Raw genomic sequence first — 13,456 nt, 5'->3', positions numbered from 1 at the left:
CACATTTTGTTTAATTGGTATTGAGGACTAAGCCCAGGGCTCACTGCTGGTTGTTCAAATGCTCTACCACAGAACCATCCCTTTTTTATAACTTTTTATTTTGAGAAGAGTGGGATTGTTTTGTGACAGCAGACACCTACCATGTTGCCCAGCCTAGCCTTGATCTCACTCTACTATAGCATAGGAGTCTTTGAGTTTAGGATCCCCCTACCTCGTCCTCCTGAGCACCTGATCTAACAAACCTATAGCACACTAGCAGGTGTGGTTGGTAAGCAAACCTTAATGGAGGGGGTATTGCTAAGTTAAGGGGGAGACAAAAGGAGACTTCCAGAAATGGGTCCAGATTGTCCCAGAATAGGTTATCACCATTTTTGTCCTATATGAAGTTTTGAGGATGTGTCGGGTCTTCGCATACAGGGCAGGCAGACTAATATAAAGGAGATGTCACTGCCTTATAGGAAAGAAAAGTTCGCAATCATCTTTGGTAGGTCCAGTTGGTCCTAGGGAAGTGGAGGTAGTTTTGCTGCAATACAGCTCTGTGATTGTGTCAGCCCCATGTGGTTAATGTGCCCACACCCCTTGCTGCCCCATGCTAGTCTAGATCTAGGCTACTTCACTTCCCTACTCAGAGATTTTAATTTAGGGAAATTGAAACGTGCAGGAGATCCATTTCCCATAACTACTCCAACTAATCCCAGGCTCTTGACCTTGCCATGGAAGGAAAGGGTGTTTCTGACTGGTATGGGGGTGTCAGAGGCATTGCCAGTGACCCTGAAATTATTCTGTGCTGTAGATACTGCAGCAGTATATTTCTAACATGGAGCTGTTGAAGTATGAAAAACACAAATTTTAGAAGGTTAAAGTGTAGGGATCAAATGCAAGCTTTTAACTCTCTGAATAATGGTTACCAGGAGGTCCTAAGAATGGTGTAAGAAATGGGATAGAGTGGGCAAAATCACTTTTCCTGCAGTCTAAGTAGTGTTTGTACCCAGCTAATATCATTTTAAGAGGAATCTAGTCAACCTTGGAGTACACAAAGTCAGTGTCATAGTTCACGTTGAGGGAAAACATCACATTTTACTGAACAGCAGAGAAGTGCTAAGGAGTCCTAAACTTCAGCCGTGCTTCTTTTTAATGCTTTCCTTAAAACAGTTTATTTTATCAAAATTAGCTTAGTTTGTTTTCTAAGTAAAGACCAGAGGACAACTTGTAAGACCATCTCTCCTTCCGTTGTGTAGGTCCTCGGGTCCTCAGGCTTAGCAGCAAATATCTTTACCTGCTTGCTGAGCCATCTGTCTGGCTTTCTTGTGAATCCTCTGAAAAATGAAATAAAACAAAATAAAACCTAACAAATATTTCAAGATCTAAAATTTTTTAATTGAACACATATTTCAATTTTAAATAATAGATTTATCCATAGAGGGTGAGAATATATATCTATAAGCTTAGAACTTTATTAAATTAAGAGGTCATTAATTGATACTTTCTTGTAAGCAAAAAAATGTCGTGTTTGAAAACAGTATACATTAAATTACAACTTGTGCTAGTCAATTTGAAATGTTTCCGTGATAATATAGTATTGGGTGCTGCAGTCTTGTAATGACCAGTTGTTCTTAGTCTAAGGATATTTGTGAGATACTCACAGGTAGAGATGGGCTTGTGCTTTATGAATTTTACATTAGTGGACTATGCTGTAGGTAACTCAGCCTTAGTTTTCTGAACATAGATTTACCTGTGTTAGATAGATCTTATGTAACCTCTGGGCACTTTTAAACTGCTGCCTAAGGAATATGGTTGTTTCCCTTTGTGTTTGAAGTCTGCAATGTTCATTTGTTACCACTGTAGTAACTGCAGTTCTATAAATGTTCTTTGAAATGAAGATCCATACAGGGTACGTGATTGATTATTTCTGGGGTTTGACTGCTTTGTTGAAATAGTATGTGTATCACTGCTTTTCTCAACAATTTCACTGATTAAAATATCTGTGGAAAGGGGGTTGGAGTGATGGATCAATAGGTAAAGATCATTTGCTGTTCAGGCGTGAAGCACTGGCTTTGAATCCCAAGTACCCATAAATAAGCGAGGCATGCATTACAGACCTACAGCCTCAGCTGAGGTAGGCAGATCCCAAGAGCTTGTTGGTTCTTCTTTGCCCTCCACATGTTTGTCATGGGTAGAAACACCTACACATTCATGTATATGACACACACACACACACACACACACACACACACACACACACACACACACACAAATGCACACATACCACCATGTGAAAATAACTTCTATGGGCATACTGAATATTCATTTAATTAAGTCATTCTTTTTCCCCCTCTTTTTTATCCAATACTTTCTTAATAAACATAATTATTCATAAGTTGGAAAATAACAAGCATTCCAAAACTATGTAAAACAGAAACAGTTACCTCAAAATACTATGGAGATAAAAAAAAAAGTAACACCTTTTCATAGTAGACCCAAAGTTTAGTTGGTTGAGAAATCATGTCAGTTTGCTTGGTTTTTCTTGGAGTCACCTGTACTCTGAAGCTTGTGTTTATTCTTCTTTGTATGCTTTTTAGATTTTGCCACATGGAATAGCCTGACCGTTGACCTCTTCTATTTGACTCCCTGTCTAACACTGTCTTGCCTGTGACTCCCAATAATCCTGCCATAGTTTCCTCAGTGCTGGCCAATTTAGGCTGTCACCACTCCTGACTCTTACAAATCTTTGAATGCAGTGTTTTTCTGTAACATGATGTCTCAGTACTAAAATGAAGATCTTATGCAATAACTTTGGTATAATATCATATTAAAAGATAATTTATTCCCCTAGTGCATTGTTGAAATAGTTGCACTATTACAAATGAAGAGAGTCCCTTTTAAGAACTTTCCAAAGCAAATGAACATCTTAGATTTACTGAAAGGACAAACTATTTTTCCCTAATAAATATAGTGACAATTGACTCATTTTTTTTTCTGAGCTCTTACATAACCAAACACAATGGTGAATGGACTCATGAAGTAAATATCTTTTTAAATTTCCCCTTTTTACTCCAGGAAATAATTGAGGGTGGAGATGGCCAGTCAGCAGAGGCCCTGGCTTCTGGACACAAGAGAACTTGTCTCTGAGATCTGGGATAACAGAATCCCAGAGCTGACTGCACACAAGCGTATTTCCTATGTTCTATTGTGTCTTTCTATACATTATATAATACTATATCAGGAAGAGGAAACCCTGCTAACATTGGGCTTACTTCTCAGTTTTAGCTGAACTGTAATACAGTCCTCTTTTCATTTTATGTATTTTATCATTTTCTTGAGCAGATAGCTGGAGGAGCCAGGCAGAGCCAGCCTTGAGGCTGCGCCAGGAGCTCTGATAATAATGAGTCACCTCTTGTTGAGAGCACAGCAGTAAACACACCATGGAAATAAAAGGATGAAGGAGGACTTGTTACTGAGACAAGTCAGATGAGCACTGGGGATAACTCCCAAAGTGCCATCTCTCAGAATAAAGAAAGCAAAAGGCTTTTCTTACAGGGAGATCTCTTCGTGCTTAACTTCTACAAGGAGCAAATGTAGTTGAGAGACACAAAGGATAAAGCCAAAGTGTATTCAGCAAATCAGGCAAGTGCTTCAGAAGGAGATTGAGGCTTTCTCAAACACCGTAGCTTCTGTTGTTATGAAGATTTATGAAACAGATGGTGTATTTTTGGGATAAAGTGACCATTTTTCCTCCCACATTATTGTAGACCTGATTGTCCTTGTAGGGTATTTCATGCTCTAATCCTCCGGAAAAGCCCACAAAGGTGGTGAGGATAATGGTGCTGATGTTACAGTAGAGGCAGACTCTGACGGCGCAGACCCAGGCCCAAAACTAGCATGTATTATGCACAGAGAGTGGTCTGGTATTTTATGTCTGATACATTGGGAACAGCCTCCTGGCATCCTGAGGGACAATCAACTACAATGGGGTGCTCCTGACCATCAGGAGAGGAGACGGCTGCCAGGATAAGAGCTGGAACTTTCTGAGCGACACTGTCAGTCCCTCCTTTACGAGACTGTTGAGAGTCCAAGGTTGATTTCATGAGCATTGTTTGAGATGTTCTCATGCTTCAAGGATAAGGCATTTTGTTATTTTTTGAGGGTTTTAATTGTTTCGAAATAAATTTTCAGTTTTTTAATGTTAGCACACAAAGCAATGTGTTTCCTCATGTTATATTCATAGATGTCATACTTTGTTCTTATTTTTTTTCCTCCCCAGACCCATCTCCCTCGCCCCTTCTCCACTTCTAGCCGGTTGCCTTCATCTCTAGTTCTTTGTTCTGCTTCTTTTTGAAAAAGACATTTTATTTTTTAATTATGTGCATGTATGTGTGCATATGTGTGTATGTGTTTGGTTGCCTGTAGTTCTTAGTTGGGTTATTAGCATGTTTATTACTGTTCTCCTTGTTTATGTCATCTTTAGGCAGCCATGGCCTAGAAACTTCATGTGTGTAGCTCTTCTGACATTTCTAAGACACATAATCTCATAGAAAACTTCCTGTTACTCTGGATCTTATGGTATTTATGCCCTCTCTTCCACAATGATCCCTGGGCTTTATGTGTCAGAATTGTTTTATAGGTGTATTAGATGGGACTGGGTTCTACACTTCTATTGTGATTAGTTGTAGTTGTTTGTAATGGTCTATGTTGCAGAGAGTAGTTTTCTTGATGAGGGGAGAGAATCACATGTATTTGTGGGTAAAAAGATATAGGTTAGAATGTTGATGTGGGATTCCCCTCTGTATACTGTGAATATGTTTTATTATCATGGGTTAATAAAGAAGCTGCTTTGGCATATGGCAGGGCAGGATAAAGCTAGGCAGGAAAACTAAACTGAATGCTGGGAGAAATAAGACAGAGTCAAGGAGACACTATGTAGCTGCCAAAGGAAAAAGATGCCAAAACCTTACTTGTAGGCCACAGCCTCATGAGATACACAGATGCATAGAAATGGGTTAATTTAAGATGTAAGGAATATGCCTATGCCATTTGCCAAGCTGTGTTGTAATTAATATGGTTTCTGTGTTGGAAAGAGGCAGCTTATTTGTCCTGGCCACCCAGAACCAAAATAATCACACAGCAACCATATTAATTGAATCACTGCATGGCCCATTAGCTCTAGCTTCTTACTGGCTGACTCTTACATATTAATTTAACCCATTTGTACTAATCTGTGTATTGTCACATGGCTGTGGCTTACCGGCTAAAGTTCTGGCTGTCTCCAGCATGGCTTGCATGGCTTCTCTCTGACTCTGTCTTCTTTCTCCCAGATGCAATTTAGTTTTCCCTGCCTACCTAAGTTCTGCCCTAACAAAAGGCAATTTCTTTATTCATTAATGGTAATCACAGCATACAAAGGGAAATCCCACATCATTTCTGTGTGATTATTCAGGTCTGGACGGTCAGGAATCATAGAGCAGTCTCTGTTTACAGAATGTAGTTAGGGATTGTACTGGTTTATTAAAACGAAGGTTGTAAGTTTTCCTCCCAGATCCATGGCCTCACTCTAAGTAGTTGCTTAGTTACCGTATGATAAACGATTTCCCTCTTGTCAAGTAAGTATGAAAACCAGTTAGAGAGTTGTTGGATACTGCCAGGGCATGTATACTCATACTGAACCCTCAGAGTTATTGTGCCACACTAGTCATTGTTGTGGTTCATTGGTGCCTAGTGGAGAAGGTTCTTTCCTTCCTCTGAAAACTTGCACAGCTATGCTGTCTGGTTTCCTGATAGCTAGACCTCAGAGAAGAAACTTTGAGGCCAGATTCAGCACAGATCTTCTGGGCCCTGTATCTGAAGTGTGTAGTCTCTTCAGTAATAGGGACTTACACTCCACGTATGAAAGACAGCCAAATGTAATAGGAATAGCCTATAATATTTTAGGGGTCACTTGGACAACAATGACCAAAGACTTAAAAGAGGACTTCCTAGCCCTGATGATGGGATTTTTGTTCATGATTGCTCTTGTGGGAGCATTGTCAGTCCAGATAAAGAAAATTTTATTTAAACTATATATCTTACACACTGACTTATATGTTTTTTATGTATTTCAGGTAGGTAGTTAATAGTTTGATTCCTTATGACTTTTTCAAATGTTCTTACTGTTATTTTACCCTCCTTCTTCCTTCTTCTGTACTTGTCTCCCCCTCCCAATTTAGAGGCCTCCCTTTTCCCCATTTTCCCCTATAGATCCCTTGAACCCTGTCCCCCCCCCATTGCTCCTTCACCCCTCCATTCTCTACAATGGCCTCCTTTTACTTTCCTGATTTCTGTAGTTCAAGGGTCGTATTCACATCTGGATATTAGGTGATAGGAACCTCAGAGAGAAAACATGGAATTGTAACAGAGACAGTGCTTTGGTTTCCCACCCACCCGTACCCAAATAATCACATAGAAACTATATTAATTAAAACATTGCTTGGTTGATGACTCAGAAGTATTTCTAGCTATCTCTTACATCTTAAATTAACCATTTCTATTAATCTATGTATTGCCACAAGGCTGTGGCCTACCAGTAAGGTTCTGGCTTCTTTCTCCTTTGGCAGTTACATGGTTGCTACTTTCTCCCTGTATTCAGTTTAGTTTTCCTCACCTAGTACTATTCTGCGCTGCCATTGGCCAAAGCAGCTTCTTTATTAACCAATGGTAATAAAACATATTCACAGCATATAGAGGGGAATCCCACATCACGAAATGTTTGTCTTTCTGAGTCTGAATTACCTTGCTAAGTATAATATTTTCTAGTTTCCTATTTTTGCCTTCAAACTTCATGATTTTCTTTTCCTTTTAAGTTGATGTTAAGAATTTGTATATCTTTCAAACAAATAATTGGGCCATAGATTGTGGGACGGTATCTGGGCTTTCTGTTTCATTCTTTTGGTGTTATGTCTAGTGTTTCATTATTGGTTTGCTGATTTGATTAATGTAGTTTTAGACTAAATACTCAAATTACAGAGTGTGTGTCTTCTAATCCCAGTGTTCTTTGAAAATCTATATTAACTATTCTAGCTCATTTGTACTTAACATGTAAACTTTCAAGTCAACAAATATTTTTAAATTCTGCTGGATTTTAAAGTCCATTGGAATATTATTTGGGGTTTTTTTTTAGAATTTACAAACACACACACACACACACACATACACACACACACACACGCATACACATGTACCATTATGGGGATAATTGACATTTTGATAACAGAGAGCCTTCCAGTTTATGAATGTGGTATATCTTTTTTTCTCTTTTTGTAGTCAGGTAGTGATAGCATATGCCTTTAATCCCAGCATTTGGGAGGCAGAAGTAAGCAGATCTCTTTGATTTTGAGGCCAGCATGGTCTACAGAGGGAATTCCAGGACAGGTTCCAAAGTTACAAAGAAACCCTGTTTCGAAAAACAAAAACAAAACAACAAAAACATTCTTTTTAATTTTTTTCCCTCAGTAATCCTTCAGTTTTTACTGTGAAGAACTTATTCATTAAAATTAATTTAGTGATATTTTATGTTTATATGTACTATAAGAAGAATTGAATTTTAAAAGTTAGTTTTTTTTCCGGTTGTTCACTGCTAATATGTCAAACTATTAGAGTTATTGACACTTTCTCCTGAGATTTTTTGCTGTCCTGAATAGTTTAAGGACCTGTGCGGACACCTACCTATTATCCCCATACTTAGAAGGCCTAAAGAGTAGCATCAGGGCCACTAGTTTCATTTCTGACTGGGATACAGATCGAATTCAAGACTGACCTGAGCTATGTAGTAAAGCACTGCCTTAAAGCGGCATCTAGTTTCCACAGTGGGTGTGGTAGTTGGCACTCCCACCAGCAACAGAAGAGTGCTCCCCTTGCTCCACATCCTTGCCAGTGTGAGCTGCTACTTGTGCTTTTGATCTCAGCCATTCTGACAGATGAAAAGTGGAACAGAGGAGGAAGTGATCTGGCAGAGAGGGGTGGTGGGAGGAATGAGTGAGAAGGCAAAGGGAGAGGAAATTGTGGTCAGGATGTAATCTGTGAGAGAAGAATAAAAGTTAAAAACAAAACAAAACAGCAGATAAGCCAACCAAACACATATAGGGTGATTCCTTTCCTTTTCACATATGCAGGCTGCAGGCATTTAATATTAATTTGCTCATCTTGTTACTTAGGCTAAAGCCAATGCAGTGCTGTGGACACAAACGATGGGAGATCTGGTAGGGAAAGCATTCAGGCTTTAGTTACTACTTTTTGCACCTCTTTTATAAAATCCCATTCTAGGTTAAAGAGGCTTACTGTTAGGTGTTGATAATTTTTATTATAAATGGTTAAGTCTTGTTATAGCAATATATTGCTGCATTTTTATTACATTGTTTTTCCACTACCAAATAAACATTAATTTCTTAGCTTAAAATTTTGCTTACTTATATTATTCTTTTTTATGGATTGGTGGACTTGATTTGCTAATATTTTGCATTTGTGTCATGAGCAATGTTTATGTATAAGTTTTGATTGATTGGTGATCATCCACATTGGGTTAGCAGGATAACTTGAGAAACAAAAGTTTGTCATGTTTTTCCCAATGTATTTTTTTTTTTTTAGGATTTTATTTCTTTAATTATTTGAATTTACACTTGAAATGTTTGGCCTTGGAGGTTTTGTGAGTGGATGACTCAATACTAAGTTTAATTTTTTTTTTTTTGGTAGAGATAGTGCTATTAAGTTTTTATTTAACCTTTGCTGATGTAATGATTTGGATATATCAATAATATTCAGTTTGTTAATGCTTTGGACCTTTTCTTACTAATCTCTCTCCAGCATTCTCAGGTTTTGTAGTAAGGTCTTTTCTTTCTTTTCCCTTCTGATATTGTTCACCTCATCTTCTATCTCTCTCCAATTTTCTTTCACTGAAATTTGTCCATTTTGTATATCCTGTAGAAGCCACCTTTTATAATAGTAAGTTTTAAATTTTGTTCATTTTCTGTTTCATTGATTTCTGTTCTTTTGTTATTTCTTGGTCACTAACTCCTTGGACAAATGTTTGCCTAAGATAAATAAGCCTCCATCCTTCCCTTTAGATTCTTCAACCAAACTTTCTTCTAGCAGTAGGTACTTTATACTTTCTTTTGTACACTCTCTGCCCCTCCCCAGTTGTTGCTGTTTTCATGCTGTTCTCTCATTGTATGCATGTCATAGCTGACTTCTAAACTGTGAGGCATTTTTATATTATGTTCTTAGAACATATATTTTTGATAAAATGTGATAAAGGTAATATCAAAATAACTACATAAATGCATCGATTCAATTTCTTTCTGATATAAGTTAATAATTTTGAAATCAAATGCATATGAACATGGACAGATATATTTTTTAAAAAAATTTTTAGTGTTACAGGTAGGGGATTTAAATGATTTGAAATATCTGGTGAAATCTCTATCTTGAATGCTAAATACAAAAACAAATTGGTGGATATGTCCTTGATCTGTAATTCAAGTCAGATCTACATTTGAGTATGTATGTTTCTGCTGAAATCCTAAACTTAGGAGGATGTATAACCCCAATATACATCCCACATTTAGAGCAGTATAATAACACAACTTTTCCTTTTGCTTTAAGCTGTTTCCGAGACAGAAGATGTGCTACTACCTCAGCTGGAAAATCTTTGACACTGAAAAGTGAGTCTCTGCATCAAACTCTCATAAATTAGTTTGTCCTCAGGTGATCACCCTGAAGTAGACTTAGGGTTGAGTCATGGCAGTGGCCTGCTGGCAGCCTAGGCAGTAATGCAGATGACTGTCCTCACTTCCATATTACATTAGAACCTTAGAGATAAGTGAATACAAAAGAACTGAGCATTGCGACTCTTGGAAATTTGCACATACTTATATCAATATTTGTTTTAAATGCAGTCTTCATTTATCTTTAGTCAAAGGTATTTTATTCAGATGAATTGAAAGCTTTGTGGTGGTCTGAGCTACAGAATAATTATGTCTGAAAAAGTTTTGTGATGGTGAAAAGTTTGACAGCCTTGCTTTGGTAAATAGATAACTTTTCTATTTGCTATTTGAAAATCTTCTTATACACGTTCCAGAACATTTGTACACACACACACACACACACTCACACATACATATATATATGAATTATATATACATATACATGTATGTATATATATATACATATACGTATACATATACATATATATATTAGCAAGTGACTGGCTACTGTATTTTTGGAAAGAGTTGCTTCAGAAAAGGCACACGTTTTGAGGTTTATTTCCTATAAATCAATGCAGTTTGAAGATACAGGATGTTTTCTTGAAATTACTCCTCTACAGGTCTGTTACCAGCTGAGAGGGGTTATGTCAAATGAGGTCTAAGGTTTTAAGTGATACTTAGATATTATATTATTGAACTGCTTACATTTGTTTACTGAGTATTAGAATTTAGATCCTTCCTTTTAAAATTTTCTTGTTTTTTTTTTTAACCAGCTTAAATGGCACTGTAGCAATTTCTGTTGTACATAGGCAATGTGATCTTTGTTACATTCATGTGGGAGTTGTAGGCTAGCAGGGACATGTGTAACTGTTTCTAAATCCAGAGCTAGTGACTTCATTGTCAAATGAGTTTTATATATTAAGAAGACCATGGGAAGAGTTGATTTGGGAGGTAAGAATTGGGCATATCATTTTGGACTGTTGTAGAATAATCTTTAAGTTGTGATGTTGCTATAGAATAATTAAACAGTGCTTTTATATTTTTTGCACTCTTTCATCTTAATCATCTCTTCCATTGTCATCCTGTAATTCCCCCAAAAGATTCAAATGAGGATAATTCAACTTCCATCTTTCCTTATGGAGAGACATTTCTCTTCCAGAGACTAGAAAGTTCCAAGGTTAGTCTCATTCATTTTATTTTATGTTCCATAAGCAGTTATTTGTTGTGTAGCTTATCCATGCCTTTTCATTTGCCTATGAACTATTGGAATGGTGCTTTACTATGAGATTTGCCAACAGTAAATTTTCAGCTTGGTCAGTTATGATAATCTATGCCTCTAGCTATGGGTTATGAAGACACATTTTCACTTTGACTTCAGAAGTATAGAATACTGCATTGAACAGCACACAGTGTAACTTGCCACATTAAAATGACTAAACATTGATAAAGGATAAACCTCCCTAGGCTTTTCTTGGCCCTATCTACGGAGATAGTCTTCCTGAGTCTGGAAGTTTCTATTCGTACATTTTATTCAGGTTAATAACTGGAGTTTTGTTTCCAGTACTTCTCCTCATTTACTATTTTATTTCTTAGACTTGATAAAAGAAACATGGAAGAAAAGTACATACATATCAGAAGCAGCTAAGGAAGTAACTCAGTGGCAAAGTACTTGTCTGACATGTGCAAGGCCTTGGATCTGATCCATAGCTGCTCTCAATAAGATAAAACAGAAACTGCTAAAATCCACAACCAAACAAATCATACAGGGGCGTTAAAGTTTGTAAATTCTACTGTTAGTTGCATTGTATATTCTTACTTAATATACTGAGGTAATTTAAATACTGAGGACATCAGAAATTGATGTTTTCATTTAAATTGTTTTTGAACTGAAAAATGATCTCAGCAATTAAATTTGTTTAATAAAAATCTCAATATTGTAGGTATTGGTAAAGTGTAGCTACACCATATGTAATTACCTAAACTAACACGCAAAACAATGAATGCATTTTTTTTTTAACAGAAGAGATCTATAAAGAATGAGTTTTGGCCCCATGAGGACACAGTCAAAGATGATGGAGCCACTATAAGGAACTCAATCTTAACCAAGTCAAGGTATGCCTGTGACTGCTGAAAAACCTCTTCACAGAACAAAAGGCTGTAAGATGTAGATGTTTTACTCATTCTATAATGTTGCAGTTCTAAGAAAGGAGCTTATCTGGTCAAGTTTGGAGCTTTTCTTTTCTTCCTGGATGTTTTCTGGGCAGTATTCATTTTAGTACTTGACCTGGCATGTGTAAAACGAGGAGTTGCTTGAAGTCTAGAAACTAAGTGCTATTCTATAGCGGGTTATTTTTGTCTCCTACCTACTGTGTCTGTTCATCCTTGCCTAATGGAGCGAGTATGTGGTGATTGTACTCGCATGGTTCTCCCTGGAAAATTGATTTGATGTTTATTAAGCTTAGTTTCCTCAGCTCTGGTTGTGCATTATACAAAGCATCTTAAAGACACAGTAAGTTAAAAAGATTAATATAGAATATCTCATTTATAAAATAGAAATAGAATAACCAAGTATTTTTTTCTGCAATGAATTTGCTTTAAAATATACATTAAATGCATATTTGACTCTAAAGTTTCTGTAATCAGAGTACCCTCAAATATGTATTGTATATTTTGAAAACATGGGACATTCTTGTAAGCATGTAACAGTTTATTTGCCATTAGGTCTTTGCTTTTGAAGATGGGCTACATGTTAGTACAGAGAAAAAAGGGACTGTTCAAAACCACACCCAGCTTAGAATTGTACAAATGTAATTGTGTTAGAAATTCACTGTTAAGAATACATGATGGCTCAGTTATTTAGGTAACACAGAGACCCAAACCTAGACTTCTTATTTCTCTCAGGTGGAATTGGGCTTTAGTATGCTAGATTGTTACTCATATTCACTTTGCTTTCTACCTTAACTTTTCAAAGCTAATATTCTTGTGAACTCACTTGAGTTAAAAATAAATAATGCATCCTTAGTAAGTAATAAGAATCTTTTATGATACAAAATGTGCAATGGATAGGTTACACGACTGTTTAAAAATCAGTGTTTAGAGTCTTAAAACTGAAAGATGTATTCTGTCTCATTGATTATCGGAAAACTTCTTTGTAATGAGATTTATTTCATATAAATTATTGAATGTATTGTGTCATTTCTGAAATCTGTAGGAATATGCCTAGCTTTTAAAAGTGCGTTCCAGTAAATATTACACCCTACTCGACTTTTGCCTTGTGATAGACAGTACCACTTGCTTGCTTGTTTGCTAGCAGTGTGGGTTGTCCTCTGGCATTGTAACCTACTACTGAGCTGTCAGCCTTGTTCTCTGCTGTGCTGCCTTAGGGTGGAACATGGAGTCCTCCTAGCAGATTGGACATGTAGATTAGACAAGTAGGAACTCGTGTCTTTAAATAGTTGAACCCATGGTTCACTATGCTGCCTGGAGATTGAGTGGGATGTTTATTTGTGCTCTTTATGATGTTTAAATTTTGAAGGAAAAAGATGTTTTTTCCTCCCATTGTTACATTGTTACCTGTACTTAACCTCCTAAGGATAGAATCTGGTTAAATTATATGTAAGACTTTTTATAGTGTTCACATATGTCATAGGATAATAGAATGTTTCTAAAGAATTTTTTTTATAGAAAAGGGATGTGAGTGTGTGTGTGTGTGTGTGTGTGTGTGTGTG

At 36.8% G+C, this 13,456-nt stretch overlaps 1 protein-coding gene across 4 annotated transcripts in view; it reads left to right on the top strand.

Annotated features, from left to right (window-relative positions):
* The window catches only part of Arap2 (ArfGAP with RhoGAP domain, ankyrin repeat and PH domain 2), a 167,301-nt gene that overhangs the window by 21,804 nt on the left and 132,041 nt on the right, over positions 1 to 13,456 (top strand). For all 4 annotated transcript variants that reach the window (XM_013350802.2, XM_005359243.2, XM_026785085.1 and 1 more), the window contains 3 exons: positions 9,628 to 9,686; positions 10,829 to 10,905; positions 11,749 to 11,840. In XM_013350802.2, the coding sequence (XP_013206256.1) occupies positions 9,628 to 9,686; positions 10,829 to 10,905; positions 11,749 to 11,840 (228 nt within the window). The remainder of the gene's footprint in view (positions 1 to 9,627; positions 9,687 to 10,828; positions 10,906 to 11,748; positions 11,841 to 13,456) is intronic.

This window comes from Microtus ochrogaster, linkage group LG1 (genome assembly GCF_000317375.1).
Source record: "Microtus ochrogaster isolate Prairie Vole_2 linkage group LG1, MicOch1.0, whole genome shotgun sequence".
In the NCBI taxonomy this organism is placed as follows: domain Eukaryota; kingdom Metazoa; phylum Chordata; class Mammalia; order Rodentia; family Cricetidae; genus Microtus; species Microtus ochrogaster.
Note: the sequence above shows the minus strand (reverse complement) of the source record. Positions and strands in the feature narration are given on the sequence as shown.